Source organism: Chiloscyllium punctatum, chromosome 5 (assembly GCF_047496795.1).
Source record: "Chiloscyllium punctatum isolate Juve2018m chromosome 5, sChiPun1.3, whole genome shotgun sequence".
NCBI classification, from domain to species: Eukaryota; Metazoa; Chordata; class Chondrichthyes; order Orectolobiformes; family Hemiscylliidae; genus Chiloscyllium; species Chiloscyllium punctatum.
The window spans coordinates 65,671,191-65,695,644 of NC_092743.1; the positions used below are offsets into that span (position 1 = coordinate 65,671,191).

General features: G+C 41.0%; 1 protein-coding gene across 4 annotated transcripts in view; it reads left to right on the plus strand.

Annotated features, from left to right (window-relative positions):
- Positions 1-24,454, plus strand: part of spidr (scaffold protein involved in DNA repair) — a 269,145-nt gene that overhangs the window by 28,660 nt on the left and 216,031 nt on the right. For all 4 annotated transcript variants that reach the window (XM_072570486.1, XM_072570488.1, XM_072570489.1 and 1 more), the window contains exon 5: positions 234-394. In XM_072570486.1, coding sequence (XP_072426587.1) covers positions 234-394 — 161 coding nt within the window. The remainder of the gene's footprint in view (positions 1-233; positions 395-24,454) is intronic.

Below are 24,454 nucleotides of genomic sequence, written 5' to 3' on the forward strand. Positions count from 1 at the left end.
AGTTATGATAACCATACATTCAATGATATTGTTTGTGCGAACTGGTAAAAATTTATTACAAAACTATTAAGAATTAACACTCTTAAAGCTGTACCCTCCAGCTGAATTCTAATCCTAACCAAGGTCTCAATTTTGAAACAGGATTCACAGATCTTAAAGTTTCCTCTAAGTCTTTAAATGTTGTTCATTTTGGTGTGGGCTGAATTCAAAATTAGCTTGTTCTGTTTTTACAGAAGATATACCCGCTATTGACTGGGACAGTTTGAGTGACAAAGATGCAACTTCTGACGAAATAGAGTGCATGGTCGATCCCGACTGTATCGATTCAGATACATCAAGTAGCTATAATGGGGGCAACAGAAACTATGTCATTCAGCAGTCTGAATCATTAATGGTAAGTTGAATTTCTTTTGCATTGCAATAATGTCTTTGGGAACCTGTACAAAGCCAATTACAAACGGAAGAATCATCTTTTGACAGCTGCGGTAAAGTTTTTTTGTTCTGATATTGAATCACAGGTTTGTGAGCAGAATTATTGGCATTTTTGTTCTGGAAGTAATAATGCAACCATTTCAATTTAAAATATGCTAATAAAAGCTTCTTGAATTTCTTGTTACTGAATTAAAATGCTATTGATCAGAATAAATTTCAAAGTTTGTATATTTTAAATCTATATCTGTTGTTTGTTTCAACTAGCTTCAATGTATTACATGCCAGTCCCTCATCTCCAACTGTCTGGTGAAAGCATTTCAAAGTACAGGTACACAATCCTTTATCCGATATCTTGCGGCTAGTTGTTTTTTGGAATTCAGAATTTTTCGGATTTCGAAATAAATGACATTTTCACTGTGAAATAAAAAGAATTACCTAGCAGCAGACACACGTGTCAATAGTACTGAGCACTGAGACACAATTGACGCCTGCCAGTGCTGGGCCACACTGCCACGTCACATCTGAGTGATGCTGTTCAAGTGGGTGTGAATTTGGGTCACCTGTTCACATGCCAAAATGATGCTCCACACTCCACAAAAATATCAGATTTTGGATGAAGGATTGTGTACTAGTATAAGCATTGTAAGTTCTGAGGAAAGGTCACTGGACCCAGAACATTAACTCTGATGTCTCTCCACAGATTTTGCTCGACCAGCTAAGGTTTTCCAGTAATTTCTGTTTTTGATTCTGATTTCCAGCATCTGCAGTTCTTTCTGTTTTTATTTAGTATTGTTACTTAGTTGGCTGGGATAAAAAAACTGAAACAATGAAAAGCTGTTTTTAAAAATGGCAGTGCTAAACGTACAGCATAAAAGTTGCCCATTTTTGATGCTTTAACATTTACTTTCAATCTTGTTCTAGAAGTGTCTCTGTGATTTACCATGCTCAAAAATATTGCTATCTAGAAGAGAGTAAACATTAAGAAATAGGTCTGAATTGACTAAGATCAGTCCAGTTAGTCACCGTGGGTTTTGATAGTTCAAATATACAAAGAGGTAACTTAATTAACTTAAAATTATATAAAAGTACCATTTTACTGACTGACATTTCAATCATTTTGAATGTAATCTGACAATTGAAATGATGCTGTTTATCTAGTCTGGATGTATCCATCTGAACAATTACCTTCCATGTGTATTATTCCACATGTGCACCTGTTTTCTCTTGCCATTTGTAATGCAAAACTATTATAATAAGGTGCTACTTATTCACTTAATCACAACTGTTATTTTACTGGTATTGCATCCTCCTTTAACAGAGAAGTAATAAAACTGGGGGATTACTTTTTGTCGAAAGTATGTATTTTTAATTTTGCACAAGTTTTCTGCCAAGGTAGAGATCTCAGTGTTGGCCTACTATGATGGTTTCACAGATGGGTGACAATAATTTTCTGTAGTAAACTGTACAGATTACAGAGAATGGTTCTTGGGCCACTTAAATTTCCCAAGGAACACAAACATAATTTTCAGAAATGCTCTTTTTAATAACTTATTCAGTTGTATTATGGACCAGACCAGACGCCTTAATATATTTTCAGAGGTAGTTGAGACCCTAGCTTTTTCTTATTTTAAAGGTAGGTGTGCAGTGCTGTGTTCCAGATGCAATGCAACTGGTCAAACCATTCAACATTAAGCAAAACACTATAGTTAAAATACAAACAGAAGAAAGAGGAATTTAGAATAATTTAACTTCTGGAACCAATGACATTGGAAGGGAAAAGGTTGAGATTCTGAAGGGAGATTATAGAGAGTTAGGCAGAAATTAAAAATGGAGGTCCTCAAGGATAGTAATATCTGGATTACTCCCAGTTCTAGTGAGCTAGTGAGGGCAGGAATAGGAGGATAGAGCAGATGAATGCATGGTTGAGGAGCTGGTGTATGGGAGAAGGATTCACATTTTTGGATCATTTGAATCTCTTTTGGGGTAGAAGTGACCTGTTCAAGAAGGACCGATTGCACCTAAATTGGAAGGGGACTAATGTACTGGCAGGGAAATTTGCTAGAACTGCTTGGGAGGATTTACTAGTAAGGTAGGGGGGGTGGGACCCAGCAAGATAGTGAGGAAATAGATCAATCTGAGACTGGTACAGTTGAGAACAGAGGTGAATCAAACAGTCAGGGCAGGCAGGGACAAGGTAGGACTAATAAATTAAATTGCATTTATTTCAATGCAAGGGGCTGAATTGGGAAGGCAGATGAACTTGGGGCATGGTTAGGAACATGGGACTGGATATGGTTAGGAACATGGGACTGGATATGGTTAGGAACATGGGACCCTATTATTCTTACAGAAACATGGCTCAGGGATGGGCAGGACTGGCAGCTTAATGTTCAAGGACACAAATGCTACAGGAAGGATAGAAAGGGAGGCAAGAGAGGAGGGGGCGTGGCATTTTTGATAAGAGATAGTATAAGAACTGTACTGAGGGAGGATATTCCGAGAAATACATCCAGGGAAGTTATTTGGGTGGAACGGAGAAATAAGAAAGGGATGATCACCTTATTGGGATTGTATTATAGACCCCCCAATAGTCAGAGAGAAATTGAGAAACAAACTTGTAAGGAGATCTCAGCTATCTGTAAGAATAATAGGGTAGTTATGGTAGGGGATTTTAACTTTCCAAACATCGACTGGGACTGCCATCGTGTTAAAAGTTTAGATGGAGAGGAATTTCTTAAGTGTGTACAAGACAATTTTCTGATTCAGTATGTGGATGTACCTACTAGAGAAGGTGCAAAATTTGACCTACTCTTGGGAAATAAGGCAGAGCAGGTGACTGAGGTGTCAGTGGGGGAGCACTTTGGGGCCAGCGACCATAATTCTATTCGTTTTAAAATAGTGATGAGAAAGGATAGACCAGATCTAAAAGTTGAAGTTCTAAATTGGAGAAAGGCCAATTTTGACGGTATTAGGCAAGAACTTTTGAAAGCTGATTGGAGGCAGATATTTGCAGGTAAAGGGGCGACTGGAAAATGGGAGGCCTTCAGAAATGAGATAACAAGAATCCAGAGAAAGTATATTCCTGTCAGGGTGAAAGGGAAGGCTGGTAGGTATAGGGAGTGCTGGATGACTAAAGAAATTGAGGGTTTGGTTAAGAAAAAGAAGGAAGCATATGTCAGGTATAGACAGGATAGATCGAGTGAATCCTTAGAAGAGTATAAAGAAAGTAGGAGTATACTTAAGAGGGAAATCAGGAGGGCAAAAAGGGAACATGAGATAGTTTTGGCAAATAGAATTAAGGAGAATCCAAAGGGTTTTTACAAATATATTAAGGACAAAAGGGTAACTAGGGAGAGAGTAGGGCCCCTCAAAGATCAGCAAGGCGGCCTTTGTGTGGAGTCACAAAAAATGGGGGAGATACTAAATGAATATTTTGCATCAGTATTTACTGTGGAAAAGGATATGGAAGATATAGACTGTAGGGAAATAGATGGTGACATCTTGCAAAATGTCCATATTACAGAGGAGGAAGTGCTGGATGTCTTGAAACGGTTCAAGGTGGATAAATCCCCAGGACCTGATCAGGTGTACCCGAGAACTCTGTGGGAAGCTAGAGAAGTGATTGCTGGGCCTCTTGCTGAGATATTTGTATCATCGATAGTCACAGGTGAAGTGCCGGAAGACTGGAGGTTGGCAAACGTGGTGCCACTGTTTAAGAAGGGCAGTAAAGACAAGCCAGGGAACTATAGACCGGTGAGCCTGACCTCAGTGGTTGGCAAGTTGTTGGAGGGAATCCTGAGGGACAGGATGAACATGTATTTGGAAAGGCAAGGACTGATTCGGGATAGTCAACATGGCTTTGTTCATGGGAAATCATGTCTCACAAACTTGATTGAGTTTTTTGAAGAAGTAACAAAGAAGATTGATGAGGGCAGAGTAGTAGAGGGGATCTATATGGATTTCAGTAAGCCGTTCGGCAAGGTTCCCCATGGGAGACTAATAAGCAAGGTTAGATCTCATGGAATACCGGAGAACTAGCCATTTGGATACAGAACTGGCTCAAAGGTAGAAGACAGAGGGTGGTGGTGGAGGGTTGTTTTTCAGACTGGAGGCCTGTGACCTGTGGAGTGCCACAAGGATTGATGCTGGGCCCTCTACTTTTTGTCATTTACATAAATGATTTGGATGCGAGCATAAGAGGTACAGTTAGTAAGTTTGCAGATGACACCAAAATTGGAGGTGTAATGGACAGCGAAGAGGGTTACATCAGATTACAACAGGATCTGGACCAGATGGGTCAATGGGCTGAGAAGTGGCAGATGGAGTTTAATTCAAATAAATGTGAAGTGCTGCATTTTGGGAAAGCAAATCTTAGTAGGACTTATACACTTAATGGTAAAGTTCTCGGGAGTGTTGCTGAACAAAGAGACCTTAGAGTGTTGGTTCATTGCTCCTTGAAAGTGGAGTTGCAGGTAGATAGGATAGTGAAGAAGGCGTTTGGTATGCTTTCTTTTATTGGTCAGAGTATTGAGTACAGGAGTTGGGAGGTAATGTTGTGGCTGTACAGGACATTGGTTAGGTCACTGTTGGAATATTTCGTGCAATTCTGGTCTCCTTCCTATTGGAAAGATGTTGTGAAACTTGAAAGGGTTCAGAAAAGACTTACAAGGATGTTGACAGGGTTGAAGGATCTGAGCTACAGGGAGAGGCTGAACAGGCTGGGGCTGTTTTCCCTGGAGCATTGGAGGCTGAGGGGTGACCTTGTAGAGGTTTACAAAATTATGAGGGGCATGGATAGGATAAATAGGCAAAGTATTTTCCCTGGGGTTGGGGAGTCCAAATCTAGAGGGCATAGGTTTAGGGTGAGAGGGGAAAAATATAAAAGAGATCTAAGGGGCAACTATTTCATGCAGAGGATGGTCCGTGTATGGAATAAGCTGCCAGAGGAAGTGGTGGAGGCTGGTATAATTGCAACATTTAAGAGGCATTTGGATGGGTATATGAATAGGAAAGGTTTGGAGGGATATTGGCCGGGTGCTGGCAGGTGGGACTAGATTGGTTTGGGATATCTGGTCGGCATGGATGGGTTGGACCGAAGGGTCTGTTTACATGCTGTACATCTCTATGACTCTAATAGATACAGTAACTAATACTAATTAAGTGTTCCAATATAGTAACTTCCCATAAACACACCCCTTGGCAAAAAGGCAAATTCACTCCCTAAAACTTGAATACTCCGTTTAAAAAACTTAATTATTCTCTTGGAAACAAAATGTGAAACCATCCTTAGTATTCCATTGTATGCTATTAATTATCTGCTGATCAGTACCTTTTTTTTCAAATGTCTCGTTAAAATTTACCTAACTAAATTGCTAGAACAGTGCTATCTTCAAAAAGACGTTTTGTATGTCATTTTTGTGTAGTTTGATAGTATATGACCTCCCATCCAATTAGGATTTGGAAGCTAATTGATAATGTGCTTCAGTTTTAAGAGAACTAGAAAACCTGTTTTACGTCGCACATGATTTTTTTTTATTGTGGCCTCCATTAGGGGGCATTACAACTTCACAAGCCAAATAGTATACAGTATTGGAAGCATTTCTGATCGTACTTTAGTGCATTTGAGAAATTTTGTGACTGCTTTATTTTGTTAAAGAATTATTCAATGTAATTATGCATGTTACATTTCAGTGTGATCTGAATTTGTATCAGCCAGTTATGGCATACGTTTTGCTAGGTTCATTTTGAAAGGAGATTTTGGGATATCAAAATGTAGGCCTCACTCGATGTTTAACTGTGTCCCATAAGATGAAGTTAATAACTTTATTTGGAAGTGAAAACATTTTATTTGAGATATTGCTTGACTGTAGAATGTGCATAGTGTGGAAGTTTATCATATTTGAATTGTACCATATGAACTTGGGCACAAAACTATTTTAGCTTTTGTTTAATGACGGAGTTCAGGTTATCTGTATGTTACATATTGTTTAACTAAGGAGTGGCACTATTGTAGGAGGATTAGATTGTCCTTTTGATTTCAGTGTGCTAGGTGCAGGTGGAATATGAACTGCAGAAATAAAGTTCAAAAGTAAGGCAACATAAACTCAATGAAGCAAATAAGCTATCTTTTGAGTTAATTAATAAATCTAATTCTACATCTTGAAACTAGGAAGGAAATTTCCACATAATAACCTCTGATCTTTCTTGAATCGCATGATTATGACCTCCATCTCTTGTAATTCTTGAGGCCTTCCACAAATAGTGAATACTGTGGGGAATGAAATGTTTGGGCATGAACAAAATATAACTTAAGAAATATATTTGTTTTATGATTTAATTTTCTGTTCTTGTTTTATGGATATGCTATTTTGCTCTGTAACATGAGCAACCCAGGGTCTCGTAGTTTCATTAAGAAAAAGACATTTTAATAAGAGAATAAAAAGTGAGTCACCCTGCTGGTGTGTATAACCTCATGTCTTAGATTGAAATCAGTTGTTAATTGTCTTGAATGTGGCATTGTCAGCAGAGATCCTAATGCTTAAAAACGTAAATTGAATTGTTAATCTGCAAGTTTCAAGCATAACAAAATTGCCAATTAATTGTAGACTAATAGCAGTAGCAAACTCTGGTTACTATGTGACAGCATTGCTTTCAAATAAGATGTTAATATTTTTTGCACACATTAGCCTGAACAATTTGTCCGTTTTCTCATTGGTCCTAAATAATTTAAGTCATACTACTAATATCCCTCTCAAATGTTTAAGATTCTGTATTTAGGACTATGTATGAATTTGGAGGAACACATGGAGGCCATGCTGATTCCAAGCACCATTGTCCTTGTCCTTGTCCTTGTCCTTGTCCTTCTAGTCATTTGAAGGATCCTGTAGAATTGCCTCAGTGCATTAGTGCATAGTACACACTGCAGCCTCGAGATCCTGCTAGTGGGGGAATGAATGGTTAAATTGGTAGGTGTACTGCATTGCCATGAATTATGCTGACCTTCCCTCAATGTTGTAGCTACACTCATCCATCTCCATCCTAATTTGTGCCTGTGAAACGGTGGACAGTCTTTGGGGAAGGGAAGAAGGCAAGATAATAATTTTTTACTTCAGCACTGAACCTACACAATTGAGAGAAAAAATATTAAACATTTTGGAAAATGTTTGTACGTTGACCGGCAGTCATTGTTCCAACGTGGATGAGTTCTGAATGAGGATCCTGTGGAATCCCCATTATGGTATGCTCTGAAGGAATATCCATAGAAATTGAATTTTCTACTTGGCAATTCCTCTATAAATGGAATATTGGCATTTATTGCCAAATGTTCTGGATTATAAAAGTAAAGAAGTATTGTTACAATTATATAAGGCATTGTGAGACCACACCTGGAGTATTGTGTCCAGTTTTGGCCTCCTTACTTGAGGAAGGATGTGGTGGCACTGGACGCTGTTCAGAGGAGGTTCACCAGGGATGAAAATGACTGTCTTACGAGGAACGGTTGAACAGCTTGGGTTTGTACTCGCTAGAGTTAAGAGGAGTAAAAGGGGGTGGATTTGATTGAAGTATATAAAATGCTAAAGGGAATTGATAAGGTGAACATTGAACAGATGTACTACCCAGTTGGGACAGTGTCAAACAAGAGGTAGGTTCAAAACTGAGATGAGGAGAAACTATTTCTCTCCAAGCGTTGTGAATCTGTAGAATTCACTGCTATGGAGTGCATTGACAAAATCTAACAGCAGATTTAAGAAAGAAACAGATATGTTTCTGGTAAAACATGAGATAAAGGACTATGGGGAACTGGCAGGCAAGTGTGTTGAGACCAGGATAATAACAGCCATGATCATGTTATATGGTGGAGCTGGCTCACAGGGCTAAATTGTCTACTCCCACTCCTAATTCCTATGTTTCTATGTATACCTGGAACCTTCAAAGCCTCCATTTAAGTTGGAGACTTCAAAGGATTCGGATGAAATTAAGTAAAATAGTTACTGAAGAATTGTTAGACTACTAACGACATTGTTTAACTCCTGAGCAACTATTAAACTGACCTCGCATTTCGATTAGATTCCCTATAGTGTGGAAACAGGCCCTTCAGCCCAACAAGTCCACACAGACCCTCCGAAGAGCAACCCACCATTCCCCTACATTTACCCATGACTAACCCACATAAAACTATGGACAATTTAGTATGGCCAATGCACCTGACCTGCACATCTTTGGTCTGTGGGAGGAAACCAGAGCACCTGGAGGAAATCCATGCAGACACAGAGAGAATGTGCAAACTCCACACAGACAGTTGCCCGAGCTGGGAATTGAAGCCGGGTCTCTGGCGCTGTGAAGCAGCAGTGCTAACCACTGAGCTACCGTGCCGCCCTGTACTTTACACATTGTTAGCTGCACCTCTCCAGAATATTTATGCCCTTATGGATTTGACCCAACCTGACTGCATCCCTGCCACTGGACTAGAACCTCCCAGCCATGTTGTCCTGGTGGTATCGGATCTGTATCACTCCCCCCATCATCCCTGCCCCTGGTTGAGCCCAGTTTGACTCACCCACTCCTAAGCTCTCCATACCTTGCCATCTAGCACCCAGTCACCATTCCCTTTAAATTCTAGCCATCTTGCATCCTATTGTCTGGCATTATAACCCTGGCATCTCATTCTCTCTCACCTCAGCTGGCACCCAACCCCCTATTCATCTGCTATCCTATCTCCCCTCTCCAAATGGTACTCTACTTACCTGGCACTTTAATGGTACACTACATTCTAACATGTGCACCTACCCTCTAGCACCTTAATATCACACTGTTTTTATAAATTTGTTATTTGACAGCAACTGACAGGACATTTACATTTCAGAATACAGCAGCTGACTGCTGTGAAAATGGAACATGATTGACCTTCCTCTGACAGTTCTGTCCTATGAAAGCTAATAGAATAGAAGTATAGCTTCTTTTGGAAGGAGCCTTCACCAGAAATTCCTCTTAGAAATGCTGTTGACAGAGAGGTAGAAGGAGGGTGTAGAACAGATCTTGAATTGTCCAGACAAAACAAAAGATGATGATCAACAATAGAAATATAAAGCTGATATAAATGATAGATGTAAGAAGGGCAACTGTGGATCTGGTCTTCTGCTAACAAAGCCAACAAGGAAAAGAATAGCAATATAACAGTGGGTTTGTTTGTGTGTGTGTGTGTGTGTGTGTGTGTGTGTGTGTGTGTGTGTGTGTGTGTGAGAGAGAGAGTGAGAGAGGATGAGGGTAGGGGTAGTAGTCAAAATGGAGGTGAAATGCTCTGAAATTCTTGAGCTAATTTCAAGGTGTTGAGTCTTGAAGACTTTAAAAGTGTCTTGAGTGGAAATTGAGGTGTTGTTCCTCCAGCTTGCAGCAGGCATAGGACAGAAATGTTAGCATGAGAGCAAAGTAGTTTATGGAAGTAGCAAGCAGCTGGAAGATTAGAGTCTTTCTTACAGACAGAGTGAATCTTTTCTGGAAAACAAGTACTTAGTCTGCATTTGGTCTCACCAATATAAAGGAAACCAGATTTTGAGCAGTTAATACAGCAGGGTAAATTGAAAGATGCACAGATAAAGTGCTGCTTACCTGAAAGGTGTTTTTGGAGCCTTGCCCAATGTCAGTTGTGAATGAGTAAGTATTACACCTTCAGTGATTGCATGGGAGTGTGATGTGGCAAGAGCGGGAGGAAGTGCTAGGTCCAGAGTGTTGTGGAGGTAACATTCCCTGTGAATTGCTGATAGGAGAGGGGAAAAATATGTTTGGTGGCAATATCGTGCTGGAGGTGGTAGAAATGGCACAGGATTATTCTTTGAATACAGATCTAGTGGGATGAAAAGTGAGGACAGGGCATACCATATTATTCTTCTGGGAGGGAGGGGAAATGTTGAAGATAGAGGTGCAGGAACTGGTTCAGACACAGCTCGGGGTCCTGTCAACTCCAGTGAGGGGGATTTCTCCGCTTAAGAAAAAGGAGAACATGTCAGTGGCACCTCAGTGGAAGCTGATGTCATTGGAGCAGGTGCTTGGCAACAGGGAAACTGGGAGAATAGAATGAAATTCTTAGAAGAAGCAGAGTTTAAGTAATGTAGCTAAGGTAACTGTGTGAGTTGGTGGATTTGAAGTGGATATTAGTGGGCAACCTGTCCTTCGATATGCAAACTGTGAAGACAAGGAAGGGAAGAGTCAGAGGTGGATTAGGTGAAAGTGAGAGAGGATGGAAATTGAAAAGAAACTTGGTGATCTTTTCAAATTTCAGGTGAGAACAGGAAGCAGTGCTAATGACATATTGATGTACTGGTGAAGGAGTTATTGTGAGGGCTTCAATTGGACCGGAACAAAATATGTTTCACTTACACTTCAAAGAGAGAAAGGCAGAACATGGACTCTTGTGGATACCTATAACCACACCTTTGACTTGGACAGCATGAGACAATTTAATGGAAAAATCAGCCATGTAAAGTCGCTTGGTGATGGATGGAGACTATTCCAGCTTCCTTTCAAACAAGAAACGGAGAGCCTTCAGACCACCTCCATTGGTTCTGGACATGTAGAGGAATGCGCATCTATGATGAAGAGAAGGCAGCTAGTTCCATAAAACTGGAAATTGTAGATAGAAGGGAATAAATAATGCCAAGATAGGAAGATTTGTTCAGAACGGAAGGAACAGGCTGGGGCAAGCATCTACCAGAGCAGTCCTAATTGTGGCTTTTGGGAATCACATACAAATGGACAGTTTGCGGGACTAATGGGTAGGAAACTGGGGTGGGTAGATCTCCAGAGGAGATGAAATCAGTGACAGTCCTGAAAATAGTTACTTGATGTTCAGTGGTGGGGGTCATGGTCCTGGGGAAGATAAGAGGAAGTTTCTGAGAGTTGGCGCTCAGCTTTTGCAAGGTAGAAGTTGGCATATGAGATGGTAACAGCATCACCTAAACAGCAGTTACATTTAGATCTGAAAGAATTAAATGTAGCAAGGTCAGAAGGAGACAGGTTGAAGTGGGTGCAGGAGCAGAAGAATTAAAACAGCTGATGTCACGCAACAGTTTTCTATGAAGAGATGAAATGTTTGTAAAAGGACAGAATGAAGGGTCCAGGTAGAGGTTGGATGGTATTGGAGATGAGTGAAGGGATCTGTAGAACAGATGAGGATTCCTGTCTATGGAAGTGGGCACAGAGGTGAAACAACAGAAGTAAAGTTCAACATCATATCATACCCAAAATTCACTGAGGCAGGAGTGTAAAGGAATAAAACTGTCCTTTTCTAAGCACCTTTCAGCATCAGACAGGGGAAGAGAGTAAAAGTTACGCAATGAAAAGTCTAAACCCAGCTTATCTTAGAATAAGGTTTTTGTTAAGTTCTTTCTGGCTTCTTGTGCTTGTTAATGCATAGCTCTATCATGTTAAAAATCACATAACACCAGGTTATAGTCCAACAGGTTTAATTGGAAACACACTAGCTTTTGGAGTGACGCTTCTTCATCAGGTGATTGTGGAGGGCTCGATCATAACACAGAATTTACACCCCAATCCAACACCGGCATCTCCAAATCATAGCTCTATCATGGCTTTATTATCCCCTGACCATGTGCAACATGGATGCTTTGCAATGAGGTCTGTGTCATGCCTCAATAAAGAGCTCTGAGATATGCAAGCTTGATGTATATTGCAGAAATAAAGTGGTAATACTACAGTGGGGAGGAAAATTCTATAATTATTCCAACATGTTAGAACTCTCTCCCAGCAAAGGCCACCTTGAACATCATAGAGTATGTCCTTGCATACTAATGTGTGAATGTGACAGCTCAGAAGTATTGTTCTGCAGCATCATGTGTGAAATGTTATTCAGTAATGGGCAAACCCAGGATATAATTTTTAGTTAATATCTGAACAGATGTTATCAAACATGCCAAGGAGTCAAATAGTGCATATGTAATGGAGAAAGTGAGAACTGCAGATACTGGAGATCCGAGTTGAGAATGCAGTGCTGGAAAAGCGCAGCAGGTCAGGCAACATTAGAGGAGCAGGCGAATTGATGTTTCGTGCGTAAGCCCTTCATCAGGGAGAGCTGATCCCACGAGAGCCTCCCACCAGCAGCTAACGGTCACTGGTCCCTTTTCAACCTCAACCCCAACCCCAATCCCAACCCCATCCCCATCCCAATCAGCAATGAATGGAGGTGTAGCCGTCGCCTGCTTCCGTTGTTCCGGTGGCCTGTGAATGTGAGGCAGCTGACACTGTGGGGCAGTAGCAGGCGGCAGCTCGCCTGGAGCAGGAGTGCCAGCTGCAGCTCCTCTTCCAGCAGCTCAATGTCAACCAGGAAGGCGTCCTCTGGATCAACAACCTGGTGGCAGACAGATGCTGACAGAAAGCGCCATCGGCAGACACAGAAAGATGTGCAGGAACCAACCATTCCTTATGCCCAGAACGTTGATTCTTCTACTCCTTGGATGCTACCTGATCTGCTGTGCTTTTCCAGCACCACACACTCAAACTATGTAATGGACATGTTTGCTTGCTACCATAATTTTAATGTTCTATATTGCAATAAGACTGATGTCTAATGAATTGCAGTTTTGTGCCAAATCGATAGCATTACTAAGCCAGTAGGTGAATGACAAGTAAAATTGTCCCTGGCAGAGCTTCATTTCAAAGTATCATATTCATCAGGTTGTAAGTTTGCTTGCTGAGCTCGTTGGTTTGTTCTCAGATGTTCACCATGCTAGGTAACATATCAGTGAGCCTCCATTGAAGTGCTGGTGGTCTGTCCCACTTTCTATTTATGTGTCTTGATCTGTTAAGGTCGGTGATATAATTTCTGGTTCTTTTCCTCAGAGGTTGATAAATGGGGTCCAAATCGATGTGTTTATTGATGGAGTTCTGGTTTGAATGCCAGGCCTCTAAGAATTTTCGTGCGTGTTTCTATTTAGCTTGTCCAAAGATGGATGTGTTGTCCCAGTCAGAGTGGTGTCCTTCTCTGTCTGTGTGTGAGGATACTAGTGATAGCTGGTCATGTCTTTAGTGGCTAGTTGGTGTTGTATATTCTGGTGGCTAAAATCTTAAACAACAAATCCAAATAAGAAGGCACAACATGCCCAAAGACTCGAGCCACACTAGCATACATCAAAGACATCTTGAAGATGACTACCAGACTACTCTGACCCCTTGGCATCATGGTTGTCCACAAACCTACCAACACACTGAGATAACTACTGATGAACCTAAAGGACCTTCTACCAACAACCAGCAAGACAAATGTCATTTCCAAAATACCCTGCAGGGACTGCAAGAAGCATGACATTGGGCAGACAGGTAGGAAACTAGCCACCAGGGTACACAAACACCAACTAGCCATCAAAAGATATGATCAGCTACATACAGCCAAAGAAGAGCACCACTTCGACTGGGACAATACATCCATCTTTGGACAGGCTAAACAGAGACATGCACGGAAATTCGTAGAGGCCTGGCATTCAAATCGGAACTCCATCAATAAACACATCTATTTGGATCCCATTTACCAACCTCCTGTGAAAAAGAACCTGAAGTGATATCACCCATCTTAACAGACCAAGACACACAAATAGAAAGTAGGACAGAACTATACAGAGAGGCTGAATAAGCTGCAGCTGTTTTCCCTGGAACATCAAAGACTGAGGGGTGACCTTGTAGAAGTTTATAAAATCCTGGGGGGACATGGCTAGGGTAAATAGTCAAGCCTGTTTCCCTGGGGTGAGGGGAGTCCCGATCTAGAGGGCCTAGGATGAGGGTGAGAGAGGAAAGATATAAAAGGGACCTAAGGGACAACTTTTTTATACAGGGGATGGTGTGTGTATGAAATGAGTTGCCAGAGGAAGTGGTGGAGGCTGTACTATGGTAACATTTAAAAGGCATCTGGATAGGTATATGAATAGCAAGGGTTTAGAGGGATATGGGCCAAGTGCTGGCCAATGGGACTAGATTAGGTTAGGGTATCTGGTCGGCATGGACTCTGAGAACACCAATGCTTCAACGGAGGCTCACTGATTACGTTACCAAGCATGATGATGAAATGTCTGAGAACAAACCTACTAGTCGAGTGAGTAAACTTACAATCTGAATCTCAACCTGAGCTACAATCTTCTCAAAAATCGCAAATATCATATTCACCCCCAAAATGAAAAGGCAGTGACTTATTCCACTTACTATGCATACAATGGCAGCTATTTTATATTGTGGTTGCGCAGTTGACTTTAAAGTGAATGGGGCAACATTTCAATTCTGTTTCCTGAAAAGTGACCTACATTTGATTTGACTTATTCATTGTCATATGTATTTTGTTACAAAATACAGTAAAAAGTATTGTATAGTGTCACCACTCTCTGGCTGCAATTGTCAAACACAGAAAAATAAACCAAAACACAGATTATAAAGGCAGAAAGATGACAAAATAAAGAAAACTGTATAACTTTACAGTAATTCTTGTTAAGTGCTCTGTCATGGGCCATGGGTCTGGTGGCCAGGCACAAGTCCCCTTTGATGCTCCGCTGGAACGAAAGTCGCTATTGTTCGATTCCATCTCACCTCGATCAATGCCCTTGCCACTATGAATTCTTGATGGATCTCACCAGTACAGGCAACACCCAATGCTGTTAGGTACCATACTGACCAAAACTTGACTCTGCCATTACCATGAATCCACTTGGGGACCACCTTAGCAATATAACCACTACTGATGCCACTGGTCTCAGACTTGATCCAAACTCACCCTCTGCCACCTCCATGAATCTGCGCCAGATGCAAATGCCGCTGGGAACCCAACTCACCTCTGCTACTGCAGCCATGAGTCCGCATTGCTGGCCCTACGCAAGTCTGCGCTGCTGGGCCCATCCACTGCCACCACCACCGATGCCATTGCTGTGACCGAGCTCTTCAAGAGGTAAATAAAACAAAATTTTAAGTAACAAGAAACAAAAGAAACACAAAAATAAAAGCAGACAGAGTGGACAATCCCTGAGCTCAGAAACCTTACTCCACTGCCATCTTACCAGATGTTCTGCTGAACTTCTACTGAAGCTTTGCCAATGATGTTCATGTGTGTGAATTAATCCTGAAACCATGGCTTTGTGAATTGTCATACCCTTGTTGGCTATACATTCTCATCATGTCGAGGTCAGAGTAAATAATCTGTTCGCATACACAGTCCATGATATGGAAGTGTCAATGCTTATTGCCCACATGCACTGGCAATTCTTCAGGAAAAGAGAAAAAAAAATTCCTCTGCAGAGATTGGCTTTGGGAAATAAAATTGTTTTTTTTTGGCCCATGGATTATTTTTGAGCCTAAAGAGAAATACGTAGGATATTCTGTAGTCACTTTGCTCTAGAAGCCTGGCGTATGTGGTCAAGTCAGTAATTGTACATGATTACCTCTGTTGCTGAAGTCTTGTAGACACAGCTTGCTCAGGAAGTACAATATGAGGTATTATTTCTATCACATTTTCAAAAGAACAAATAAATATCACTCTGAACTAATGTGTAAAGGACTTCTGTTAGATATGAGAGAGATCACCTGGGCAGCCTGTTCTTAGCAAGCTTTCCTTCACTTCAACTGGTTATTCGCTGGTTAAATTTGAACCAAGTTAAACAAGAGCCCCCCAACTGGGTCTTCCTCAAAGCAAGCAGTTATCACCAGTCATCTGATTTCTCAGAAGCTTTGCAGTGAGTAAACAGTCTGTGAATAATGCAGCAAACTAACTTCAGAATATGTATGTATGTTAAATCTCTGTAATTACTGAGAATTGCGGTTAGATGCTAACAAAATAAAAACTATTTTTCAATACTTAGAAAAAGTATTGAAAATGTTAAAATTGTACCCTTTTTCGTGATGTTTGAATTTATTATTAGAATTAAAAGGTTTGCTTGTGTGGACCTTAGCTCAGTCGTAGCACTCTCATCTTCTGCCTCAAAAGATTAGGAGTTCATATTCTAATTGATTCTTCAAAACACAATATACAGTCACACTTCAGTATATTACTGAAGGACTGTTATGATGTAAAATCACGTCTCTTTCATATAAAACGTTCAAATGAGTACTTTCTCAGGAGGACAGAAAGATCCATGCCCTTATTCAGGTACAATAGATAATTTTATTTGCTCTCATGTCTGACAAAATGTTATCCTTAAGGCTGATGGCAACCTGAATCTTTCCTCTGTGTTAGTCTCCCGATTCCAAAGAAAGTAACATAATTTGATTCTTTTTTCCATTGTTACAATGTATTTGGGGTATTTTGTGTCAAGGCTATTCTTATGCAGTAGTTGAGCCTCACTTCTTGTGTCTTTGAGTGGCTACAGTTTGCTCGGATATTTATGTACTTTGGTAGTGGGTCCTAGATGACAGAACAGAACTCTCTATGCCTTTAAGAAGCAACAGGATGTTATAGCCGCAGACTTTAGTTGCCAAAGGAAAGTATTAATTGATAAGTAAATAATGAATAAGCAAAAATAATAAGTATGTTGCAACTGTGTTCATACGAGACATTAAACTATCAAATGAAAAATAGCTTTGATTCTCTAAGCTGTATTTTGCAATTAAGTTTTACCTACTTAGTTGCTCACTTCTTACAGTAATACCAATTGTAGAATTTTCCAGGCCTATCCTGTCTGTTAGTAAGTTCCAGATTGATTGCTTGACCTGAAATATTCATGAATGTATTCCTCGATCTTTATAGGTTTGGATAATTGTTAGTTAAGTTCAAAACATAACTGAACAAATCACGTTTTGTTTGATTTACACATCTTGTTTCCTCTAGCAAAAAAAAAGTCCAGAGACAGTAATCCTTGTACCACCAGTATCCATGAAGACTGTGGCATGACTTTTGTGTAATTTTTAGCATCCAGTGAATAATAGCTAAATTAAGAGTCAATACCAAGTTGAATGTAAAGAGCTTCACTTTTGTTGCCCACTATTTTATGTGCTGTCAAGGGTAACAGTAGAAAGTGTGACAAATATGACTTTCATTGATATGAATTTGAGCAAACAATATGTTAAGATAACTCACTTGAATATCTCACTTTATCTTTTATTCGCCTAAATGCAGTGGAAGCATTTTTATGGAACATCTATCTTTGATATTGCTAAGGGCAAATAAAGTGTTCTTGCAAAGAAATATATATTTTAGATTTTACAAGTCAAGACATGCATTGTTTATGTGGGTTTTGATTGAAAATACTCAAGTTTCTGGAACATTTCAAGTATATATTTTGGTCATCCAATGCAGCTAGAAGAACCATTGTACCAGTGAGTGATTTGGAAATCAGTGCAGTTCTGGTCAATTGGACTGGCAGAATTTCTGCATTGTAATTGCTTGCTTTCGACAGCTAATGAAAGTATTTGCAGTATAAAGCAAGGGAGCTATTTATTTCAGCTATCAAAAGCCCCTCTATTATTGATTATGATACTAATAAGAAATTTACATCTCCAGTAAAGAACTGAAAATACAGAAAATATCTGTTGGGTTTAGAGTTAAGGGTTTTCTTAAAACAAAACAAAAAAATTTGAAGAATAAATGGATTATGGTCAGAATGCACAACAAGTCTGTTTATATCTGGTAACACGCCTCCTCTTCCTCAGGCGGCTCAGGAAATTTAGCATGTCTATAAGGGCCCTCACCAGTTTCAAAAGGTGCACCATTGAAAGCATACTGTCCAGGTCCATAACGGCTTGATGTGGCAAGTGCTCTGCCCAAGACTGTAAGAAACCAGTGAAGGTGGTGTGCACAGCTCAGTCCATCACAGATACCAACCTTCCATCCATGGGCTCTATTTAATGGCTGCCACAGAAAGGCTGCCAAGATCGTCAAAGACCCATTGCACCTTGGCAATAATCTCCTACAACCTCTTCTGTAAGGCAGTAGGTACAGAGGGCTGAACTCATGCACCAGCAGGTTCAGAAACAGCTTCTTCCTGGCCGTTATTAAACTGATGATTGGATACACTAGCCTCAAATGATGCTGATCTTGCCTAGCACACGCACTGTGCAATGTAACTTGTATGCCTCTGTCTAAGTATTTTAGATCTGTACATCCTTGCTTCCTATGATCTGCCTGTAAACAAAGCTTTTCACTGTACTTCAGTCCCTGTGGCAATCAATCAATCAATTCCCTGATCAGAATTGTTAATCTGGTCCAATCAGGGAGCCCTGGCTAGCATATAAAAAGGAGAGTGTTTGTAAAAAAAAAGAAAAAAAAAAGAAAAAAAAGAAAAAAAGAAAAAAAAAAAGGAGAGTGTTGTCACTGGCCACTCGGGTGTTTCCTTTCTTCCTGGTGGTGGAAATTGAATAAAGATTCATACAGCTTGTGTCTCTCACTGTGTCTCACACCTACACACACACATGGGTGCTGGGGAAAAAATAAGCACTGCCGCAGTTAGGCGGTAGTGTGGGGGTAAGAAAAAAATACGCAGAAATGTCTGAGGTTCTAACAAAATGGAGAGTGTTAGAGATACTGGCACTCTGGTACCTGTCTCTAAATGAGGCAGTACTAAAGCCAAGGACTGTTAAAGTGGAAATAAAGGGTGACTTGATGATGGATACTGGCTTCTGTGGAATTATTTCACTTCTGAACACAGCGTTGTAGAGAGTTAGAATTCACCTCCACAATTGGCAGTGGATATAGGATCAGTTGTTAATTTTAAATCTGAGATCAATTTTTGTTAAGCAAAAGTATTAACGGATATGGACCAAAGCTAGGTAAATGGAGCTAAGCCGCACGTCAGCCATGATCTCATCCAACAGTGGAATAGAGTCTACTCCTGTTCCTATGTTTCTCCTGCATAAAATGTACAGAAGCTCAATTTCTTCCAGAAGCTGAATGGTTAACAGGCTTACGTAGCTGAAAATATTCACTGTGGCTGTATGGGTTTTGTTTTCAGCTCTAGTGGGCAGGAGAATTAAGGAGGGATATGAGAATTAAAAAAAAACACTTTTTTACATTCGGGCTGTGCTATACATGACTTTGGAAGTGCATGATACTGAAATTGGGTATACAAAGTATAAAGAAGCTCCATCTCCATCATGGGCATTCATAATCTTGGGCACAAATAAGTACTCCAAATGGTGAAGCAAAGTGAGGAAATGTTTGTCAAAGAATTGATTGCTGAGCGTGTTAGTAATTTTGGGCCACTGGGAATATTGAAGCTGTCATAATCTATTCAATATGTAATTACATCGCCATCCTCGGCAGCACATTATTAATGGAGTTTCAGATGAATATTTTTTATCAAAATAAATGTTCTTTAAATCAAACTTTCTGACTTTTGCTACTAGTAAAGGTTGATTACATAGTTGTATGTTCCTTTGAAAACTTCACTAACCATATAGTACTCTGATACTTCCATGTTGGTTTAACTTTGATAAGTTAACTACTGGTTAATTTTAAGGCAGAATTTATCAAACTTGAGTGAGTTTTGATGTTGTAATAAAGAAAGTGCTCACTTTGAGCTGTTCTGGAATGATTAATGGTTGTAAAGATACGTACCTGTCAGGTGAATTTTACATGTGGTCAGGTGAAAGAAAGTGAAGCTCTGTTATGTTTGACAAGTTCATTTCTGATTTATGTGAAGACTTAACCTCACTTGATTTCTTTTTTGCTTTTGCTTTCTTGCTTTCTCTCTGTATCTACACACAAGCTTGTCATATTGTCTTGATATCCATTGGAACAGAGTGTTGATCTTATTTTTAAGAAGTCTTTGAGAGATCGAAAATCAGGGAAAATAATGTTGAATTCTTTATTTTATTTCACTTTCTCATTTGCATTTCTCATATCCTTTCTGATTTCACACTAGTGTAACTCTCATTTATGGGATGTGAGCATTGCTGGCTAGGCCAGAATTTATTGCTAATCTCTAATTGCCCTTGTGAAAATGTTCATGAAGTGGTGGCAGTTTTAGTCTGATTATAGGATTAAAGTTGATGATCACTGGTACACAGTCTGATCGTATTATTCTCAGTCAATGTGAGTAAATGAGAAAATTACTTTTGGTTACAGTGTAGCACTAATAACAATTTTGATGTTTTGTTTCACAACATTCTTAAAATAACTTTTAGATTCCTTATGATATCACTGATAGTTTGTGGTATAGAGTGTGGTGTCACATTTGCAATAGAGCCAATCCTTTCCTACCTATTTCTCAAATAATCCCTATCTATTTCATCTCGCTGCCAGTGCGCCATAATTCTTGACTACATTTAAATCAAAGACTATCCAACTCAATCTTGAATGTACTCAATCGCCCAACCTTCAGTGTTTTCTGGGGAAAAGAATTTCACAGTGTAACGACCTTCTAAAAGAAGAAATTCCTTTACCTATTCATCTTAAATGGGAGGCCTCTCTTTTCAAATTGTATTTCCTAGTTCTATATTCTTCCACTAGGGAAGCATCCTCCCATAATTTACGCTGTCAAGCATCTTCAGATTTTCCTACTCAGAATCAACCTATTCATATGCTCTGACATATCTCTGGAGCAGGTGGGACTTGACCAGGCCCTTCTGTCTTAAATATATGGACAATACAACTGTGCCACAAGGACCCCCCCCCCCCCCATATTATCCTCAGAATTTTCTACGTTTAAATGAGATCATTTTTTCAATGAAAGAAATGTGGCTCCTTCAAGTTAAAAATTTCACAACACCAGGTTATAGTCCAGCAGGTTTATTTGGAAGTACAAGCTTTTGAAGTGCTATTCCTTTATTCGGTAGCTAGTGGGGCAGGATCATAAGATACATAATTTGGAGTAAAAGATCAAAACATCATACAACTGATATGATGCATTGAGCAAACCTAGATTGCTCTTAAGTCTTTAATTACTTAGAATGGGTTGCAGGTTTTGATTCATTAATATGTAAATCCCAGAACTTCTTTCAAGTCACATTCCTGAGATAAATTAGGGTTTTATAAAAAAAGGTGGTATAGCAACAGATTTGTAATTGCAGATACATTCTATTTTGTTCAAACAGCACACAATCTGTAGGCAATCAGTCCATGTGATACTTTATAAATTTCTATTTGGAAAATCAAGCCAGTCTAACTCAAGTTTGGAACACAGACAGACTTTAACCTCACACCTTTAATACATTGACTGAGTTGAGATGTCACTTCTTTTACAAAGAACCTTAAGTTATCTTGGGAATGTAACTCTAACCTGATGTTGTGTAATTTTTAACTTTGTCCATCCCAGTCCAACACTGGAACCTCCACATCATGGCTTCTTCTAGGTTTCAACCAGACAGTTCAAGTTGCTGGAAAGCAGGTGATGCTAAATTGCATTTTCTTATGCTGCAGTGGTGGTATCCCTGCCTCCAAGCCAGGAGATCCAGACTCAAGTCCCAGCTGTTCAAGAGTTATACAATAACATCTCTCATCTGGTTGATTGGGAAATACCAGGGCAACTGCTGTATCTGCGGAGTCGGTTTTCGCGGTTTCAGTTACCCGTGGTTTACTGTGGCCCGAACATATTGCATGGAATATTTCAGAACCAGGGGGCTGCCAGGGAGGTAAGTTTCCCATTTAAATGAATGGGTTTACTACTACCCGCAGTTTCGGGCTTCCATGGTAGGTCTTGGAACATATCCCCCATGGGATATCCTTACTGTATCGGGCTCATGTGGTGCAGTGGTAGTACCCCTACCTCTGATCAAGGAAATCTGGGTTCAAATCCCACCTATTTCAGAGTTGTGTCTTAACATGCCTGAACAGGGCGCTTTAAAATAAATACCATAACATCTCAAAATTGGTTGATTAACAAATGTCTGTCGTGGTAACCTTCGAGGCAAGAGGTCTAGGTTCAAACCACATCTGTTTTAGAGGTGTGTCATAATGTCTATGAACAGATTGATTCAAAATACCTAAAGTATTGGGTTCTTTGTTGCATTGCCCTGTAGGGTAGTGCTTGATAATTATTCTTTTAATTCCGTGATAGGAAAGACAAAAGATTGACCAGAGATATGTAAAAGCACCTCTGAATGGGGTGGGGGAGAAGTGAATAGAGTGCATGAATAGAGATAAATGCTAGGTCAGGTGCTATTGAGTAGTGTGAATGGTCAAAAATGGGATGATAATGCTGGGAGCAACTCATACAAAACAGGACAAAGGGATGTTGGGGAGAGGGTGTTGAGCCATGATAGAGTATTCTATCCCACCATCCCCACTTTGCAAAGGATCTTCAACTACCGTTTTCACCTCCAGATACCAGGTGTCACCACCAGACGCATTTCCTTCCCTTTCCTTGTCAGCATTTTGCAGGGACTGTTCCCTCCGGGACACACCGGTCCACGCCTCCTCTAATCCCAACACATTCCCACACCCCATGGCACATACTCATGTAATGCAGAAGGTGGAAAACATGGGTGTTTACCTTCTCCTCCTTCACTTTCCAAGGTCCCAATCACATCTTTTGAGTGAAGCAGTGATTTATCTGTACTTCATTTCTAGCTAGTCTAATATATTTGTTGCTGTCAATGTGATACCCTCTATACTGGGGAGATGAAACACAGACTTGGTGACTGTGTTACTGAACAACTATTGCGGTGTTTGGTGAAGGAGGCCATCTGGGTTGTACAGTATTGGAACTGGTTGAGAGCCAGACTGCAATTTCCCCCCAGACGTAATCGATGATACTCTCCACCGCATCTCCTCCACTTCCCGCTCCTCTGCCCTTGAGCCCTGCCCCTCCAATCGCCACCAGGACAGAACCCCACTGGTCCTCACCTACCACCCCACCAACCTCCATATACATCGTATCATCCGTCGTCATTTCCACCACCTCCAAACGGACCCCACCAGCAGAGATATATTTCCCTCCCTTCCCCTATCAGCATTCCGAAAGGACCGCTCCCTCCGCGACTCCCTCGTCAGGTCCACAGCTCCCACCAACCCAACCTGCACTCCTGGCACCTTCCCCTACAACTGCAAGAAATGCAAAACTTGCGCCCACACCTCCCCCCTTACTTCCCTCCAAGGCCCCAAGGGATCCTTCCAATCTGCCACAAATTCACCTGCACCTCCACCCACATCATTTACTGCATCCGCTGCGCCCGATGTGGCCTCCTCTATATTGGGGACACAGTCCGCCTACTTGCGGAACATTTCAGAGAACACCTCTGGGACACCTGGACCAACCAACTCAACCACCCCGTGGCTCAACACTTCAACCCCCTCCCACTCCACCAAGGACATGCAGGTCCTTGGACTCCTCCATCGCCAGACCATAGCAACATGACGGCTGGAGAAAGAGTGCCTCATCTTCCGCTAGGAACCCTCCAACCACAAGGGATGAACTCAGATTTCTCCAGTCTCCTCATTTCCCCTCCCCACACCTTGTCTCAGTCCCAACCCTCGAACTCAGCACCACCTTCCTAACCTGCAACCTTCTTCCTGACCTCTCCGTCCCCACCCCCACTCAGGCCTATCATCCTCACCTTAACCTCCTTCCGCCTATCGCATTTCCAACGCTCCTCCCCCAAGTCCCTCCTCCCTACCTTTTATCTTAGCCTGCTTGGCACACTTTCCTCATTCCTGAAGAAGGGCTGATGCCTGAAACGTCGATTCTCCTGCTCCTTGGATGCTGCCTGACTTGCTGCGCTTTTCCAGCAACACATTTTCAGCAAGGAAGAAACACCCCAGGCCCTGGAAATTAGTGGATTCCTGGAGATCGCACACCTGCTCATTCCTGGGCAAGAGATGACCCTGTGGTGTTGGCAATCAGGGACCTCATCCACATTCACTGAAAGGAACTGGAGCAGCAGATGGGTAGGAGAGATACAAAGGCTGTCATTGTCCAGAGCTGCAGCAGTGTAGTAAGTCATGCCACCATCTGGCTGCCTTTGTGAATAGGTAGGAAGCCACTGAGACCCACGTCAAGAACCTCCAGGTCTGCTGGACCGGTGCGTGCACACCAGAACTCCAGTGACCCAGCCATTCATCCTCAATGCTAAAGGGGAGCCTGGAGCACAAACCAGGTGTCCCTTCCTC